Source organism: Lissotriton helveticus, chromosome 1_1, assembly GCF_964261635.1.
Source record: "Lissotriton helveticus chromosome 1_1, aLisHel1.1, whole genome shotgun sequence".
Lineage (NCBI taxonomy): Eukaryota > Metazoa > Chordata > Amphibia > Caudata > Salamandridae > Lissotriton > Lissotriton helveticus.
The window spans coordinates 1,894,460,951-1,894,481,193 of NC_136057.1; the positions used below are offsets into that span (position 1 = coordinate 1,894,460,951).

At 42.5% G+C, this 20,243-nt stretch overlaps 1 protein-coding gene across 3 annotated transcripts in view; it reads right to left on the reverse strand.

The window, feature by feature from the left end:
- Positions 1–298: 298 nt before the first annotated feature.
- The window catches only part of ODR4 (odr-4 GPCR localization factor homolog), a 237,167-nt gene continuing 217,222 nt past the window's right edge, over positions 299–20,243 (reverse strand). For all 3 annotated transcript variants that reach the window (XM_078642589.1, XM_078642600.1, XM_078642610.1), the window contains exons 13-14: positions 19,639–19,749; positions 299–1,059 (exon numbers count right to left, since the gene is read on the reverse strand). In XM_078642589.1, coding sequence (XP_078498715.1) covers positions 992–1,059; positions 19,639–19,749 — 179 coding nt within the window. In that variant the 3' untranslated portion in view covers positions 299–991. The remainder of the gene's footprint in view (positions 1,060–19,638; positions 19,750–20,243) is intronic.

Sequence of the window (20,243 nt, forward strand, 5' to 3'; positions counted from 1 at the left end):
TGAGTGGTCAGCTTTGGTCATTGCCACTCATGTCCTTGGTGGTTGGCGGAGTAAGTGTCTACAACTGACTGAACAACGCACAGGAAAATGGATGCTCTGATTGTTTCTGCTTGTTCATGGAGAGTTTGGCTCATTGGAAAATTTCACTCGAGATATTCAAAGGAAATTGAAAAGTCTTCCCAATTGGGAGTCTGAAAGAAGGGACTCAGTTAAAGCCAGACACTGCCTGCAACTCCGCAGCAAGTTGGAGCCTCATGCACTGTATTAGGTGAGTAAGAATGGTTAAATTATATTCAGATTTTTATTTAAAGCAGTTTAATGCTATTTTGTCACCACCTTTTCCATACTCTTAATTTGCCATTATATTAGAAAAATACTTATGAAGATGCACTGCTTATTGTGAGAATGGGTCACCAGCACCGTCAAGACCTGTTTAGCAGCAGTCAATGTCTCAGTATTATGATTCTCCAGAACCCTCAGACAGGCATTCTGTGACCATATAGATATCTAGCTGGCAGCCGATATCTGAAAACTCTAGGGTGTACGGTCATCTGCCACCAATGTCCACAGGGAGAATTTCATCACTCGCAGTCTTAAAACAATCTAAAGAAAATGGAGCATAGACATACTCTCTCTTCTGGTGCAAAAGTACAGTTCAGAATTTTGAAACCAGGTCGTTTCACTTCGAATTCTTGTTTCTGTAGCCTGCTGGAGTGGTGGAGAGAGCACCTTTCCATTCAACAAGTTAAAATATGCCTTCATGGGAGGAGCAAATGCCTGGCGCACAGTCACCAAGAGTTTCCGTCCGCTCTTAAAAGACAGCAGCCGGTTGCTTCACCATGACACACCTAGCAAATATTTTGTGCCACCCACTCTGGTTGCTAGTGCTCGCGTCTCAGAAAGCTGCTACTCCTGCAATCAGATGTACAGGCATGTAAAGACTGGTCAATCATGCCATGGTGATTACCAACCCCCTCCTTAGCCCGGAAGTCTAGTTGACGTAGTAATGTAGAGAGATGGCAGTAGCCAGAAGGGCACATGCAGCTGCTAGAACCACACCTGAAAAAGAACAAAAGAGAGAGAGACGTCAGCCAAGGAAAGGCGTACAAGTGATCACTTAGGAATGACATACATGCAACCTTAAATCTCCTCGCTGAGATGTAAGCTTTATAATTAGCTTCACATCACAAACGAAAACTACACAGCTGTCTAAAACACTTCTCAAAAAGCTATACACTCCATTAATCGGTAAAAGAAACAGACCATGCAATCCTTCCCTGTGGGGAAAGCACCAAGGGAGTAGTTCTGCTTGCTTTGGAAGCGTGTCAGTATCACAGGTTGTTCTGCAAAGGTTGCACAAACACACATTAGCTCTGAAACCTGAAAAGGTATGTGTGGCATGGAAGCACAACGGTTGAACACTAGGAGCCAACAGGACAAGGCCTACTTGCTTCTCTGTTCCTGGATTGGGGTAGTGAATTATTTGGATCGTAAAAGAGGAGTAAACTATTTTGCCCTCATGCATAAATTCCGCCGGATATTTACTCAAAAAGCTTTACACACAGCTTTTGAGTAAACGTCCAACTTTTTTGTTATTCTCAAAGGGTTCCAGGAGTACACCCTGTGAACTGGCAACTGTTTCAGATTACTAGGAGTCGTTACAAGAGTAAATAATTGTGCATATGGAAATGTACGTGTATATTTCCACATGTAGAAATGACACAGCGAAGTGCATTTGGACTATAAAATATCTCTTTTCTCCACAAACATGTATTTGTCCTCATAGAGAATGCCCTGCCCTATATCCCTCCAGTTCTACTAATTTAATGCGCCCCTTGACCTAAGTGTAACTCCAACTGTCTACAGGATGGAAAAGTACCCTGCAAAAGTTAAGGAATGCACACAAAATTAGGTCTGTGGGTGTTCACAGCTGGAAGAGTGTCCCCACCTTTGGACGTTCAAAACCCACCCCTACAAGTAGATTTGCTCATATTGAAAATCCATTTTCGAATGGAAATTCACATTCTGTGAATCAATAAGCAGGATTACACAAATGGTCTGTATCATATGATTCCTTTCTCAACCAGGTGATGGCTCCAGAGAATTCAGAACTCAATTGAAAAGTTTACTTCTAAATCAAGACCCATACAAACATATGTGCTACTCCATGAAGGCTCTCCACTGGTTAATGATTGGAAGAAGTTCTTTATTCCAAATATTCCTTATCACTCACAAGGCAATACACCACAAAGGTCTTAAAGTCACCAGGATGAACATCAACAGATACATCCAAAATAAGACTTTAGTTTCAGACTAGCACCACAGTTAATCGTTCCACACAAATGCTTATCTTTTTTTCACTAACACCTGCCCAAGATTGCATGGCATCCACCAAACGTCCTCCTGCTGTATTGCATAATCCCCAAACCAAACAAAAAGTACTTGATTTATGACTGTCTAACATATACAATATTCTGCACGCCTTGCTTCCCCTATTCAAACCCTGTTCCAAACTGCATGTTCTTATTTAAGTCTTACACAAAGCTGCATGTCCTCTGGTGTGCTTTTCTAACCACCTGTGTTAACTGCCCCTCCCGACCCACAGATTAAAACCCCTTGCTTCTAAAAAACTGATGATCCCTTGCTTGCAATCTTTAAATCTTCTAAGCTTTGTATACCCTATCTATTCACCTTAACTATCATTCGCACAAACTAACATATCCAACTTCCTGCTAACAATGACCTCCACTCTATTTATTCGCTCCACCAATCATGTGAATGAACTAACATATCCCCACCCTGCTAGATATGGCGTCTAAGACCCACTGAACCCATCACAAACTAAAATGGCCAATGCATGTAAGAGGATAGAAGTAAACTCACTAACCAAGAACCGCTATATTAAACACAAAGCTTGGGTACCAGAGTAGTGTACTACTCACCATAAATCACTTCAATGCCTCATCAGGGATAGTAATTGTTATGTAAATATAATCACAACGCAATACTATACAACACAATTTAAACGTGGATAAAGGTATTCATGCACTTATGCCTCACCTAGAATCGGTCCTTTATGATGCTATTTTGCCTGCCAAAGATACTGTACAGTGACCATAAGATGTCAGAGACATAACTTTTTCAACTTTAAAGAATTTGGATGAAGATAAAAATAGCACATTTCTTCATCATCTATTTTTTTTTTATTGCCACAGTTGGGTCATTTAAGAAATAATACATTCACAGCATCAAAATATATACATCCACAATCTTTTTTTTTTACAAAATTGTCGGAAAGGAACGGGGAGGACAGGATTACCAAATTCATATACAAAATACAAGAGCCATAAACTATTCCTCTAAATACTCTTTAAGTACCCCCCAAATCAATATACCTATTCGTTTTTTCCTAACACCCTTTAGAGCATAGAGATTCCATTCTAATTCATATGCATTAAACAATTTCCTTCTCCAAAATTCAAACATCGGTGCTTCAGGTTGTAGCCATTCTGTAGCTATGCATAACCGGGCTATGGTCATTGCCACAAATAAAAAGTTCTTGAATTTGCACAAATTCACGTTTTCATTGACACATTGCCCCACCCCTATTAATATAAGTGCGGGGGATATTTTAATCGGATAGTGAATTACTAAAGATATAAACCTTTCTATATTAGAGATGAAAGAAGATAGTTTAGGGCAGTTGTAAAAGACATGAACAATATCTGCATCTTCCCCTCCACGCCGAAAACATTTTCCATCATACATAGGCCCCCATGTTGACATTCGTTTGGGAGTATAATATAATCTAAATATAGTCTTATATACCTGAGTTTTCAGATTGGCTGACAAACACATATCCTTAGCCATCAAAATAGTATCTACAATATTTAGATCGGTTTCCTTTAGCTGGTTCAGCCAGTATACATTATATTTGTTCAAATCGTCAGGTTTATATTCCGTCAGCAACCGATATATCATACCAATCCTTTTTTTTGTTTGAATTGCCTCTATTAATGTATTAGGAGTGGGTCTGGTTAGTTTCTTTAAACAAAAATCTCTGACTTGAAGATATTTAAAAAAGAAAACAATGAGGTAACTGATATTTACTACCCATATTTGAAAAAGATCTGAATATTCTGCCCGCCTCATATAAATCTCCAATTCTGACCACCCCTTTCTTGCTCCATTCCTTCGCTACATTGTCCCAGAATATCGATGGAAGTATTTTCCCCACTGAAAGAGGAGTATGATACAAAATTCTCTCTAGCTTCATGATCCTCACGACCTTTCTCCAAACTTTATATCCAGCCTCGACCACCCTAAAACGGGTGTGCTTGTAGTAGTTCCCCTCTAACTCTTTTAACAAACATCCCTTTGCATGCTCCCCCAATAATAGATAGAATATCGATGGGGATTCTGCCGGATCCTCAATTTGTTTTCCAGTCAGCAAGATTCTCATTCTTTGTAAAAAACAAACATAATAATAAAACACAAAGTCCGGAATCCCACGCCCACCTCTCTCTATTGGCAAAGTCAACCATTTCGATGCTCGCCTAGTTTTTCCGGGTGCCCAAAAAAATGTTATACATAAAGTTTGCAACTGATAAATATGATTTAAGGGTATCTCTAAGGGAATACTGCGATATAAATATAATATCTTGGCTAATACATTCATCTTGATAATGTTGCCTCTCCCAATTATGGACAATTGGAGTCTCCCCCATCTATCTAAGGATTGCTTGAGTTGTTGCATTGTCTTACCCCAATTAACGTCCACTATCTCTTGTGTATGAGATTTGATTGTAATTCCTAAATATGTCACTTCGGTGGTAACCCTATAATCGTTAAATTGAACGCTATCTGTACAGAGCACCTGCGTTTTTGCGGCATTTAACTTATAGCCAGAGCTATTTTCAAAATCAATGGCCAAGCGTTCAATCTCTGTCATTGCCTGCCCAGGATCAGTGGTAATGATAGCTATGTCATCCGCATACGTGAATACTGAATGAGGTATGTTTGAAGCAATGAATGGTTTAATATGTGGTGACTCCAGCAGTTTAGTTAAAAATGGATTAATAAATAACGCGAAGAGAAGTGGGGAGCAGGGACACCCCTGGCGTGTACCTCTTGTGATAACTATCCTTTCCGACTTTCGGCCCATAACTACAACTCTCGCGTTAGGAGAGCTATACAATACCTTAATAGCTCTCAGGAAGTTTTTACCAAATCCCATTCTGTTCATTACTGCCCACAAATATGCCCACTCTACACGATCGAAGGCTTTCTCAGCGTCGAGTAATATCAATGCCAAGTCTCTTCTCTCGGTTTCTGCTATGTCTATCAAAGTGATCACCTTATTAACATGTGCCACAGTTCCCCTATTTGGGATAAACCCATGCTGAATCAGTGATACTAAAGGTGTTTTAACCTTAGCCATGCGGTTTGCAAGCATCTTTGAATAAATCTTGCTATCGCAATTTAGTAAAGATATGGGCCGATATGAGGCGGGCTGCTCTGGGGGTTTCCCTTTTTTAGCGAAAACAACAATTGATGCATCATCCCATGACTGTGGAGCTCTCCCCAATTGTGCCATTCTAAAAGTCTCCAACATAAGAGTTTTTAAAGGTTCAAAAAAGCATTTGTACACCTCCCCTGGAATAAAATCAGGGCCAGCTGCCTTCCCATTCGGGATAGTTTTGACTGCTCTTTCCAGTTCTTCCATTGAAAAAGGCTGATCTAACGCCTCTTTCTCAAGATCTGTTAATTTGCTAAATATGACCTCATGCAAAAAATCGCAGGGAGATAAGTTAGATTGATGGGTATATAACTCAGTGTAAAACTGGTATAATATTTCCAATATTTTGTCTGGATCTTCAAACATAACCCCATTTTTATCTTGCATTTTCGCAATTTGGCGAGCAGACTCCTTCATTTTTAATTTTAGGGCCATATATGTAAGATATTTCCGAGCTATCTCCTCACACCAAACTCCTGTGATATTAGCTCGGCATTTAGCAATTAACCCCTCGCACTCCTGGATTTTAGTCGCATTATCCCCCTTCTCTATTTCTTTAATCAGATATTCTTCAGCCTTACACAGCTGATCATACAAGTCCCGCATTTTCCCCCGTTGCTGACTTTGATGATAAAGTCCATAACTCACCGCTTCCCCTCTGAAACAAGCTTTCCAAGTATCCCATATTATCTCAACATTAGCAGAGTTCCTATTGTTCTGTATAAATTCTACAATCCATTTACCCATATATTCTCTGTATTGTTCATCCAAACAAAGTTTCCTGTCGAACGAAAAGCTCCGACTTTGTTTCATTTCTCCAACATGGGCCATCTCAATTATCAGTGGGGAATGGTCCGATGTTACCCTGGGGTATAGCTGAATCTTTGTATTGAATTGAATGCTAGTTGACGTAAAAAAATAATCCAGGCGAACAAATTTCCTATGTGGTGAGGAATAATAAGTATACCCTGGTAATGTTGGATAGTTTTTACTCCAAATGTCAACCAGCACGTAATCCTTAACTAAGTTATATAATGCTTTAAAAACACGAGGCTTATAATTCTCTGCTCCAGCATCTAACTCACCAGCCGCCAAATTAATGTTCAAGTCACCACACACAATCAAGGGAGAACTCCAATCAACCAACTCAGAGTTTAAATGCTCAAATACTTCCCCCTCATCCAAATTAGATCCATAAATTGAACATATCGTTATGTGTGTACCTCCTATATTTAATGTCACTATCACCCATCTACCCCACCTATCCGTTAGACTGCGTACAAGCGTACCTAAACGCGATCTGATCAAAATCATTACCCCTCTAATTGAGCTTGTTTGCTGAGATGCTGCCAACACTGTATACCCTAAATCAGCAGCTAAGCCCCTTTTTTTCCCAAGGGAGATGAGTCTCCTGCAAACACAAAATATCCGGTTTCAAAAAACGAATTTCAGAGGCAATCCTCTTCCTTTTATTTATATTGTTGAGACCCGAAACGTTAAAAGAACAAATTTTAATATTCCTAGCCATCACAGTTGTTTCCCATCATCTTTGATTTCTCCACTTACATGATTTATTATTACTTTGGTATATCCCATCCTACCCCCGACTAGTACTTTGATAATAGATCTGTGACTTTTGTCAATTCTATACAGTCATTTGACCCCAACATGGATTTTTCCCCCTTTAACCCCAGTGCCCCCCTCCACCAACGACCCCCTAGCCCCCGATCAACCTCCCCCCCCCTCCATTCCCTTCCCTTCTCCCTTTATAGAGGCTTTAGGACTTATGGTCCTGTGATGCGAGCTTGCCCCCATCCCCCTGTCGTCCCCCTCGGGGTATCATCCATCAAGTTTTACACCCTACTCAGTCCCACTGCTCTCCGGTGATGACCCAAAACTAAGAAACAGAAAGTAATATACAGATACTGCTGACTCTTTGCTATCTACATTCTATTGACATTCACTGTTTATAGCTCTCGCAAATTACAATGACCCCAAAAATTCTTTGGCAGCACTGGCAGTTGTGAAAATCTTGTGCGTTCTCTGTGGATAACCTTTAATTTAGCTGGGAACATCAAATACACCTGTACCCCTTTAGCTTGAAACTCTGGTATTAGCTGCCGGAGCTGCCATCGTGTTTCAACAGATTGTTTGCACAGATCAGGTCTCACAAAAAATTTACAGTCTAAAGCACAACATTTTTTATCTGGTCGAGCCTTCATGAATATCTCCTCACGGGCTTGAAAACTGTTAAAGGCCACTAGAATGGCTCTTGGCTTTTGATCACGCTGGTTAACTTTAAATGGGAATCTATGGGCCCGCTCCACCTCCCGATCCCAGTCCCATTTGATAGCATCTGGCATTGCTTTTTTTTAAAAGCGTGACGATAAACCCTCGTGCATCAGACCCCTCTTTCCCTTCAGGGATCTGCAAAAATCTCAAATTGTTTCTGCGAGAGCGATTCTCTATGTCCACAATTTTCCAATTGATGTCCTCCTTAGTGGCCATATGCAAGTCAATAGTCTTCTTTTGTTGAGCTACCTCATCTTCTAAAGACGAAATACGCGATTCTGCCTCAGTTGCCCTCGCCAAAAACTCAGAGTGTGACTTCACCAAGCGTCTTACAGAGTTGTGTAACTTCTTACATGAATTCTGTACTCTCAAACTATCCTCTCGTGTCTCATCTCTATGTTGCATCATCGTCTGATAAATCAGACCCAATGATATGTCCTCCCACTCTGAGTCAGGAGCAGCTGCTGTACCATTGGTGCCTTCAATTTAATCTTGAGCGCCGTTATCCCTATCTTTTGCACCCAATTGTAGCTTGCGTACATTACCTGGCTCTGGGCCCTCTATCTCGAATAAGTCAGCGTTCATGCTACTGTGATCACTACCTTCATCCAGCCTGCCATCCTCCATACTCATACGATTAGCATATAATTCAGCTAAGTCCTCAGAAGATGACATCGATCGGTCAGATAAAGAGTAAAAATCGGCTGACTCCGTATCGCCACTAACGGCTGACATTATCCCATCATTGTTTGGCAAATTCACTATTGAGGCCAAGTTGCCTTCGATTGCCAAGTTGCCTTCCTCCATGGTTGACAATAAAGCGTTGGTATCTAACCCAGAAGGTGTCAAGGCCTGCGAAGAAGCGATGCTTGAATTACTCAGACTCTCCTCAGCGTTCACTCTATCGCCATTCATTTCAAATACGGGTGCGGGGGGTGTTACAGCAGCAACAGCTTGAATTGTAACAATCTTCTGTCTGCCCTCCACCCCTACCTCCTGAGCTCCAGAAGTCATTGGAAGAGTCTCAGTCTGCCTAGTATACTGCAGATTATCAACTTCCTTAGCTTTTATAACAGAAAACATCTCCGGTATTTTCTTCCTGACAGCCTCCCCCTCTTTGGGTCGCACTGCAGCAGCCTTCTCTGTCCCATGCTCGGTCGCCTTACTTGCCGAGGGTACCTCCTTCGTGCCATCCACTCCTTCAGTTGTTTCGGCGGTGGCTCCCTGCGCGCGGCCTCTTCGCCCCTTTGGCCCCATCCTCCAGAACGCCGTGTTCTGCTGCCGCCGCGGTGGAGCGTCTCGTACGCCGCTGTGGCTCAGTGTAGCGCGGGATACCGCGCTCCAGGTGTGTCGGGTGACCTGCCTCCAGAGAAACGCCCATCGATCCTTCAACGTAATTCAAGCCTCCAGCGCCGCGGCTGTGCGAACGGCAATCATACAGGTCTGTGGAAAAACAGCGTCGGCTACAGAGAATTATCCTTTCTCCTTCTCGCCCACGACTCAGCCTCAATTCGCCTTCAGTTCAGCCAAAAGCGGAGGTAAAAAATAATGATAGCCAGCAGTTTTTCACCGTGAGCAACCTCGGCCCCAGGAGGTCCGACAGGAGCGGCTTACTCACACGTCCAGCGTGGACGCCATCTTGCCTCTCTCGGGTCTTCATCATCTATAAGGGAGTGCTAAAGCCTCTGGATATCAAAGTGCTCCGGGTCAAATTGTTCACAGGGGATATTTAATGAAATTCCACACCTTGGGTATATTTATTCTTTCATTTTACGGACATTTTCACACTGGCTAAGCTATGTAATAAGAAATATTGAACATTCCAACCTATTAGGATTTTACCAATCCAGCCAATATTCTTGCTATGATACTTCAGCCACCACACAATATATTGTGGTTGGTGCTTTGTATGTACCGGTACGGGTGCGGCCTTCAACCACTTTTGCATTTCCTAACGGCCTTTGATGTGTTCAGTAATGGAGGATGTCATATCTAACCTCAAACATGGGGAAAAGTGGAACAGTCCTGGAGTAGGCAGGCCAGATTCTGATGAGGCAGACACTATGTATTACGATGAACACCCCCAGGCTCTTCTCACTGGTCCTGTGATACTCAGTGGGCTTAAACGTTCAACCATGTCCCTATCTTGTAAATTTGTACGAGAGTTGAAAGTTTGATAGTCGGACTGGATGTCTGTGTTTTTTCCACAGGAATTGGACCCTCAAATGTATTTGAAAGTGTCATGAACAGAGGATAACCAGGGATGGAGTGGTTCTCTCAAGATGGTTGAGGATTTGCTGTATCTCAAGTGGTAGCCATCCATGATAGAGGGCCTGATTTAGAGCCAAACAGATGCAGGACATCTGCCAAAAAGCAGCGGAAGTCACATGCACCCTATTTATAGAGCTTAGACATCAATACACTCTAACTAGAGTGGGCACGACATCCTCAGGTTTTTTTTTACAGATGTCTGCCATTCACCAGACTCTAAAAATGCCAAGGGTTCCTTCTGGTTTTTTTCCATTTAAAGCAAACTTCAAAGGAGGCTCCCAGACTATAGAAGCCACTTCCAGCCCAGTGTTTACCTCATCCCAACAGTGTTAACCTTTTGTAGAAAGGTGCAAATATAACTTTTTTTTGTTCAATCTGATTGCCAAAATTCTGCAGCCTAATGTTGCAGTCCAGTCCAGTCTGCTGGATTGAGTTGGCAGATAACCTGTTGCTGCTGGATATCTCTGTACCTCAACGGCCAGGATGAGTTTGGGCATGTAAGCCGTACTGTAGCACAATATGTGCTAGGCTATTGCTGTTGATCAGTAAACAGGAGCGAGCTTATCAGCCCAAGTGTACTGAAAGGCTGACCTGAAGCTATCTATGGGATTACAATTAGCATGACATCCCCTTTAAAAAGCCTCATAGAAAAAAAGAAGACATTACAGAGAGAAAATATCTTGTTTATCTCCCCAGCTCAACAATGTTACCTCGCATGGCTCTAGGTAATAGCCTTAACCTAGTAAATAGGAGACAGTGTCTGTTTAGAAAGGCTGAACTTTACAACAACCTTGAATTACTATGAATGACATTACCTGAAATTCCAAGAACCAGTCTGTAATAGCGTATTGTGTTAAATCCATAAGATACAATGTGTACTTACAACAACTTTATTCTGCATGGTTGATAAAAACCATTAAAATATACATTTATAAAAAGTAGTTTTAAAAAACGACCTGCATAATATTAGGTAAAATTGTAAAGCTGTTCATTAAAATAATTATCAATATTTTTCACTAAGTCTAAGAAAGGACGGGATAAAACCAACTAATTACCAGGATATAAATGTTGTAAGTCACATGATTTGATTGGAAGATAGAGAGTCAGGGCTATATGTACCTGAGGATTTTGCATTTTTTAACAGACTGAAACACAGTTTCGGTCCGTTAAGAAATGCTAAATTGCCTTTCCATATGTACAAAGGCAGATAGGGAATCCCAAAATGCGATTTCCACCCAGTAGAATACGAAATCGCACATAGGGATTTCCTATTTGCTAAGCACCTGAACAAAGCATTTCCGAAATGGAAATGCTATTACCATCGACTTGAAGTCGATGGTAACCATGTGCAATTTAAAAAAAATGCACAAAAATACATTTGTTAAAGTGCAATGTAGAGCGCACATATCCCTAGGTCATTTGTGCACTTAACATGTGCACCACATTTATTTGGGGGTGCATGAAGTGGAGCCTTAGGCCCATAGGCAACCTTGGTTTTGCATTTCCTAATTTGCGGTCTCCTAATAGTGATTCCTACTCTGTAGGAAATGTCTGGTTTTGTACATTCCATTTTGCATTCCCTAAATGCGATTTCTTGTGATTCGCTCTTTAGGAAATGCAAAATGGAAATTTCGTATATATGGTTCTATATGCCTTACAAAACTTTAGAAAGTGGTCCATAAATTTAACAAACTTGCATTTCAGCTCGATATTTTGCCCGCTGAGGAACTGATTCATTACATTTTAGAGCATTCTTTGCAGAAAACATACTTCACTGCAGCAGAAAAGATAATCAAGACAAAATTAATCAATTATGTGAAACTGGTGTTTCAAAGTGTGACCAAATCTCAATATAGTGGTTTCAATTAACCTTCTATCCCATACTAACGAAAACTATACACATGCACGTGTGAACGCAATCACACACGCACACCTAGAAGATGTGTGAACAGATGTAAATAAATAAAAAAAATACTGACAAGCTAACCACATTAATAAGTCACTCTATACTGTTCAAATATTTATCAGGGTGGTACATACTGAGTGAAGTGAATACTTTATCAGACTCAACTACACTTAGAATAAGTACGCTCAAAAGTGATAATGCAGCTAACATTGTTTGCAGTTGAAGTTTGTCAAATCAGGCTGTAGGAAAGCAAGATCTGCTTCTTATGGTTACCCCCACTTTTTGCTTGATGTGATGCTGTTTTTGACTAGTTTGACTGGGATCCTGCTAATCAGGACCCCGGTCTATCTGCTTTCTCCCTAAATTGGTAAGTTCAATACTTAGGTACATCCCAGATTGTATACTGGGTACCCTTGTTGTCAGTCCCCTGTATATGGTACCCACGTACCCAGGGCATAGGTACCCCAGAGGTTTCCCATGGGCTGAAGCATGTACTATGCCACCCATGGGAGACCATTCAAATTGGAACTACAGGCCTGCCATTGCAGTCTGTGTAAGTTGGTGCTTGCACCACTTACTAAAGATATAGGTACACTATATCTAAGGGTCACTGCACTTAAAACCTATAAGTCACCCCTACAGCTGGCCTTCACAATCCCTAAGGCAGGGTGCTTGGTTCTAAGTGAGAGGGTGACCCTGCATGAGCAGGACACCCCTGCAGCATATGGAGTCCATTCTCCCGGGTTGTCAGTGAAGCAGCCATATACTATACAGAGAGGCACCACATAATTACGTGATGACCTCCTCAAAAATGGCTGCAACGAATCCTATCATGGTTGGTATCAAACATGTTGGATTCATACCCCCACTGTAAACGGTGTGGGAGGTACGATTCCAAGCACTGGAAGAGCCCTCCGTTAGGCTCTCCGTGTTCCCGGTACCAGCCTTCTTGACTCAGACAGCACAAAATGGTTGCTGTCGACCAGAGACACATTTCTGCCTCCTGCTGCTGAGCCAAGCTCAAGCATAGGAAGGTGGAGCGATAGGTATCCTGTCGCAGGGAGGCGTGACCTCCTCCCAAACAGGATTTAGTGTATTAGGGCTGGGTGGGTGAGCTTGGCAGCACCAGAAAGTTTGCATGAGGGGCACATTTGGTGTCCCTGTGCATAGTCCAGTTTAAACCAGACCTGGAAGCCGTTTACTCCCGCTCTGGCGCAAAACTGGACAAAGGACATGGGAGCAAACACTCCCCTGTCCAGATCTTCCCCTGGGAGGGTCCCCTAAATTGTCCCAACTCTTTCCCTAGGGTACTTAGGCGTTACCTGGGTGTAGGTCCCTGAATTCGCCGTGGGATAACATTCAGATCAGACACCATTGCGCTTCTACCGTCTGGGTACTCTGGACTTTGCTGGACTTTGTTTGGGCCTGACTTCATTCCCCTTCCTGTCTGCTGCATCGTCTGTGCCTGTGCATCATACAAGAACCTTCTAAGACCTGTGAAGCATCAAGGACAACCAAAGTAATCTCCCTTGGAGTGAAGGAGTCACTCCCCTGCATTCGCAGGCACCGCAACTAAGTTGACCGGTCTGCAGATCGTGAGCACCTCCGGACTCCGTGGGCGTTTTCCACAGCTCCGAGGCCTGCTCTACCATCTCACAGAGTTTGAGGCCAGTAGTCCTCATGGGGGTTGTAAAGCAAAGGCTTGTTGTCATCTTTACAAGAAGAGCCCCAACCTCGAGCACCTCCAGTGACCAGACTTTTCGGCTACACTGCATCATGTGCATCATGACCTGCATCTTTTGGTGAGTTGCTTGAGGTCCTCTTGCGACTCCAAGGCCTCACGCCTGTGGGTCCACTTCAAGGTCACATTGGCTTCCTTTGGGCTCCCCTGATTGCTTGGGCCTGCCCTGACTTCCCTGATCTTGGTGAGTCTCCTGGACCTTGCTGGTCCCAATTTTGTACCTTTTTGACTTTCTGCGTGGGTTGCATTTGCCAAGGCGTGTTTGTGCTCCCGCCGGACACCAACCCCTCAGAACTCGACATCCTTCATGGGACAGTTCGTACCCGCCTCCTGGGCATCCTCAGCGTCGCTTGGTCCCCCACAGCTGCAGAGACAAGGTCATCAACATCACCCCTGAAGCACCCGACATCAGAGGGCATTAGTCTTCCAAGTCTCCTAGTCACCCCTGAGTGACATAGGTTCTGTCCCCTCTGCTTTCAGGTACTCCCCTTCAAGAATCAACGTTTTGATTCCTCCGGACATTATCTCCTCTTCCAGCAGCGGCACTTTCCTGAAGTCCTCCTTTGGGTACGACTGCGGTTTCCGACGCCACTTCACACCTATGCACCCAACTTTCCTGGGATAGGTAACTTAGGTACCAAGGTATCTCCAACCTTTTGTCTTCCACTGGGTTTCTTCAGGGATCACTGGGAAGGGTTCATAATCTTTAAAAATCCAACTGTGACTTACACATAGACTTGTATGGACACGCGGTCATGTTCACACACTGCACACGCTCTCCGTGGGGTCCCTATCTACTTACCTTGGGTGGTTCTGTGGGTCCCCAGCAATTCTACGTCCTCTCAGCATCATCCTAACTCTAGTCGTGGTTCTTATACCACTTTCTTAGTATATGGTTTGGTCCCCCCCCCCAGGGGCACACCGTGTATTAGTGCTATTTACTGTGATTTCTTTGCTAAAGTATTGTGTGCTTTGTGTATATTTCCGTGTGGGAGATACTGTAACATACCAGATAGTGTTAAACAATAAATACATATTTATATAAACACTTTGTGTGGTTCTTTTCATTTAGTCTACACTATAAGATTGCATTCTGGAAAAACAAGCTGCTTTACACTCCTTCAAGACTAAGCCTGAAGGCTGCTCTCCACAGCTTCCACTTAGAGAGCTTTCTAAGGTTGTCTAAGACCTCTTAAATCCCCATAAGGGTTGTCTGGACTGATGCAAGGTGCCCACTTACACTAGTGGACATCACATACCAGGCCAGCTTCTCACACAGAAACTACCACTTGTTTTGTTATAACTATTTGTAAAGTGCTCAAACACCCATTTTCTTGGTGCTACACAACTGATATCGGAAACCCTAGGAGAGAATGAATAACTATTAGGCATGGGCATAAGCTTGCAAAAAAGTCATGTTTTAAGTTAATAGTAACATTGGTTAATGGTGAATCACATCAGGAGGAGACTTTAAAGCTTGGAAGCACAGCCTGTTAGGTCTTGGGAAACTACGGCAAGATTATTCACAAGAATATCAGGCTCAGGATGCAAAGAAAGGAAGTAGAAAAGGTGACACCCATGCCATGTTAGGCAAGGCATGAGACATCTTCTTGTCAAGCCTACGAGTAGCATGCAACAGGCATTCACCAAATCCCACCATAGTACTGATCCAATCAATCTTTAAGCTCCATTTTCTTTCTTTCATGGCACTTTGAATTACTTCGCATCCTCTCGCCAACCATAGTTAATTCCAATCACATGTACTTTCAATAACACAGCCAAAACATGGTCATCCATAGTTAATCCTTGATAGACCATTAATTTCCATTATTAGTCAATGTATGCAGCAGGATACCTACATTTTCCATTCCTGAAGGAGAAAGCAGGCTTCCTTACAGAGTTCATATAATAGGTGGTCTGCGCAGGATGGCGCTTTCTAGATTGAAGGTCTGATTGATATTTAAGTACACTTGTGACGGATGACTATCCATTGCTAAAACCTCCGTAGGGACTTCAGTCCTTTCACACAAATAACAGTTTTTGCCATCTATCTTCTCACGGTTTCATCATCTTTTGACATTACTCCAGGAGTTGGATGGGATCTAGATACAAATATTTAACCACACAGATGGGTCGCAAGAGTTGCTGAACCGCTCAGCTAAACAGTCACCGCGCCACAGGATATGACACATCTACTCCGTAAAAGCATGAGGCAGTGCACATGATGCACGTTCATCTTAATTTCCTCATGTTGTGGTTATCTAATCCTGTGCAAATTATTGACTTTAAGTAAACAGCTTTTCTAAGCAGTTGTGTGGAAAATGCAGCACTTATTCTACCCCTTTCCTCCTTTCTCTCTATACTGCTCTTCCTCTAGGGATTTCCCACCTTTCGTACCTTAACCTTTTTCTTTCCCTTGTCATCACCCTTCGGTTCTTCCTATTAGCATGTTAGTCATTTCGGTTAGCCTCCTGAATGTTGCTTTACTTATGACCTTGGTGATGACTTGAAGAGGCTAAATTTAATAGAGAATCCACGCTGCATTTGAGGGTAATTACTTCACCTAACTCCACAGAGATCAGACTAAAAACATGTCTTTAGAAAAGTACCAGTCAAAAATCCTTTTAAAATGAATGCAAGATCGTCAGATGGTGTATGAGGAAGGCAGCTCAAAAGTCAGAGGAAGAGGAAACCTCCATTCGAAAAATCATTACCGTAGGTAAATAATTTGCACCCTGTAATGTATACAATTTTGGATGATTCTTAATCTTTGGCAGACTCCCCAAACAAGATCTTCCACTTTGAAGGGTCTGATGAAAATGGCAAGCTGAGGAGTAGGCCATCACAGCATGAACGACTAAAAGTGGGCAAAACAGATCTTTGGAGTCAGGGCACACCATGCATTATTTCATAAACAAATTGATCAAAAACAATTTTACTGCTTGACAGATCCTCAAAAAGGAGAACTGGCAGCCCTATCACAATGCAAGTAAACTCTAGTTCTTGATGAGCCCACAGTAGAGTACCTTTGCACTACTGTTTCACTCAGTTTTGCACGTGGGTTCTTGCACGAGTCATTTCAGTCTACTCTTTTGTACACCTATGGTTCAGTAATGTGGTTTATGTTGTAATAAACTACCTTGTGAGTCTAGAACCTCCGAAATATTTTACACATACCAGTTACAGTAACTTTGCTGTACTACATACTTAACTTTTCTTTTGAATGAGTTGTGTGTCAACCACTATTCTCAACATGTTTAATCCTCAGGTTCACAGACATTTGGGCTGCTTGTATTCCTTATTAGATATTCCACCAAAGTCAAAGCCTCGTTAGAATGCTACTTTTTCAATTTCCTTCAATAGAGTAAGTCTTTCCTAGAGCAGCTTGAACAACTAGGCTCACTTCTGTCTAATTAATTCTGTCAACGGCTGGATCCACAGAGGAAGGGCATTGTCTACATTTCACCTCTTAATGGCGAAAGCCAGACATTTTCTGCCACGCTACAGGAATCATCTTCAACAGAGTCTCTTTACAGAGAGCAAGACATTCTCAATGCATGGCCACTGAACCAAGAATCCTCATAAGGACAGATTGCTACAACTGAGGATTTCTCGTAGAGTGTGTCATATCGAACAGGGAAGTCAGGCGAGGGATCTATTCCACTTGAGGTCTGTAAATAACCAAGCAGGGTGATGTTAGAGTTCATGGGAGGTAGTAAAAGATCAACTTTTGACTCTTCTGTATCACAGCTGACAAAGAGGCGAAGAGGAAATATGGATGATCCTGTTCATTAAACGCCTCATCAAATATTACAAATCCCTTCTGAGAGAGCATCTTAAGTGAGCAATGGCTATTTAGGAGCTTTCCTGCTTCTAACCATCGTAGTGAAGTCAAACCAGAATGGTTTTGTTCTAGACAGCTTTAAGATTAGTGCCGAACCAGAAAGATTCACTGATGGTGAGGCACAGGGGCTGCAACTGGCTGACACCAAAGCCAACAATGGCGCCTTTACCATTGTTTGGGTTGCAGCCGTAGGTACAGGCGTCAATGGCAGAGCAGCACTTTGTGTTGTAACATCTTAGCAATTTACTGAAAAGTTCAAGGTCATGATTTTTTGCCTTACAACCCAGGCTTGACCTTCATAAAAGTGGACACCTGTTTGGCACCAGTTAAGGTGGAAAGGGATGCCTGAACAGGTTGCAGTGTTGAGATCTTTAAATGTTACTGAAGAATGCTGCACCAGAGATTCCAATACCGGTCGAGCTCCGTGGTCTAGAGCCACAAGTAGGACATGGAAGAAGGCTTGTAGTGTTTCTTCTTGTTCTGTGGGAGAGGTGTGGCGCCGCGGCCAGGGCGACTGACGCTGGAATCTGGGGATCAGGGTTCGATCCCCGGCTCCGGCGGGAGGTTAGCCCAGCACCATGTGACTCTGGGCAATAGCTCGCTTAATCTTCCCGACGGCCCCCAGCGCCTAGAGACCCTTACGGGTGATTGTGCGCTTTACAAATGTGGATTATTATTATTATTATTATTGTTCTTGTGAGTGGGCAGAGGACCTACTGTAGAGTGAATCCTTTTGAGCCACGTTCCTGCCCCTGGGAGGTGAAGCAAGAATAGAAGCCCGTCTTAGTGAGGACCAAAAAAAAGGATAGGCTCTCACTCATCAGAACTTTGGAATGAATGAACTGGGAGAATCATAATCCTCAGTGTCATGTTCCGATTCCATATCAGAGGCCAACATATTATGACTGTAATTTTGTGCAAGCCTTAAAACTCGTTTTAGGGAGTGACATTGCATTACAAAATCTATTTAAAAAGAAGCGACAAAGTAAAAAATAATACCATTGATGAGATCCTGGAGTCTATGGCGTGGGTTGCTCGAGTCATAGGCACGTGGCCGAGTGTTTGTGAAGCTGAAAGCTCACATCCAATGGTGGTGCCTATGTGGCTTTGCAGTCAGAACCACTCCGGCAGACACTTATTGAGTTGAATTTTTTTCCCACTTGAATATGATGTCTGGGAATATTTTGTACACTTGGGAATATATCACAGTGAGTATTCATTGGAAAGAAACCCATTAATTCAGCTTACAATAGACACTCATGTGGAGTAGATTACTCCGCAGTAGGATTGGCCATTTATCCTGTAGTAGGACTACTGCTCCTTGTGACTTGTTTGATTACAATGCATATTTCATGTTGGAAAGATGACGTGCTATTGTGATCACGGACCACGACTGTCAAATGACACTGACGCAAGTACTGGAGATAAGGGAAATACAGTGTCCACCCTTTACTGTTTCTCAGGAGAGGACGTAAACAAGAAAAAGAATGGACAAAAAGGTGAGAAACATACTTTTCCCTTATTGAGATAAAGAACTAGGCGGATCACTACTAGAAGTCTAATACTTTGAGGAAAAAGGCTCTGGTTAAAAGCGTCTTCCAAACTAGGTGATTAGGCGCATGGCCTAAAAGATACCGCGTCAGATGGGTGACAAACGCGGTTACCACTCCTGCTGACTGTTGAAAGGCAACTTCAAGATCACAGAAAGGAAAAAGATAAACTTCCTGTGGGCCTGGGAACCATCTCATTTCTGATATCACGGATTTCATGAAACTACTAATCTGTTGAAGATAAATCTGTGGGTTTATAGCACACCAGGGCATTTAAAATCTTTAAAATCTGAAGATGTATGGTGTTATACATGATATCTTGTACATATCCTGCAAAACTGATGTATTACTTGCCTTTGACAAATAAAAGGTATAATTGCTTATAGTTAGTGTTTACTTTTAAACAATGAATGAATTCATACAAACGAACATGCAGGACAAAGCACTAAAGTCAGACGTCAACTCAATAAATATCAACAAACGTGACACATTATATGACAACTGTTGGAGACATACCCAGATTTTGTTGAACTTTGAAGGTGATTGTCGGTGTCTTAATGCTCTCCTGATGCTCCAAATTGATCTTGTCAAGTCTGAGGGTGTCGCCTGTATCTGAAGTCACCGTCTCTAAATAAGCAAAACAGGGAAATGAACAACAACGACTAAATTCACATTTACTCTAAAGTGTCTCACGTACAGCAAGACCAAGTCGTCTTTGAAATTCACACAATCATAATTGTTGCCCTTAATATCTGCTTTTGTACTGGTCAATTTGTACTGAAAATACTACCTTCCATACTGCTGCCTCTCTGGGCCCCACCAGCTAGAAGTTAACACATAACATCTTGGTGATGAACAACATACTTATCCTTACCCAACTCAATGGCACTCATTTTATTGACCTCGAACGGATGGATGAAAGGCCGAGTGGATCCACCAGATTTGGAACCTCTGACCAAGAAGTGCACCACAGACCCCTGCAGTGGATGCCTTAGTCTACTGAGCCACTATGCTATGAGCAGAGACTCTTATCATTGAGGCGTGCCCACATCTAATTTGCAAGCACATAGGCGACATTAATTAATAGAGTGCAAGTGAAAAGCCATATGGTGATTCTAGCA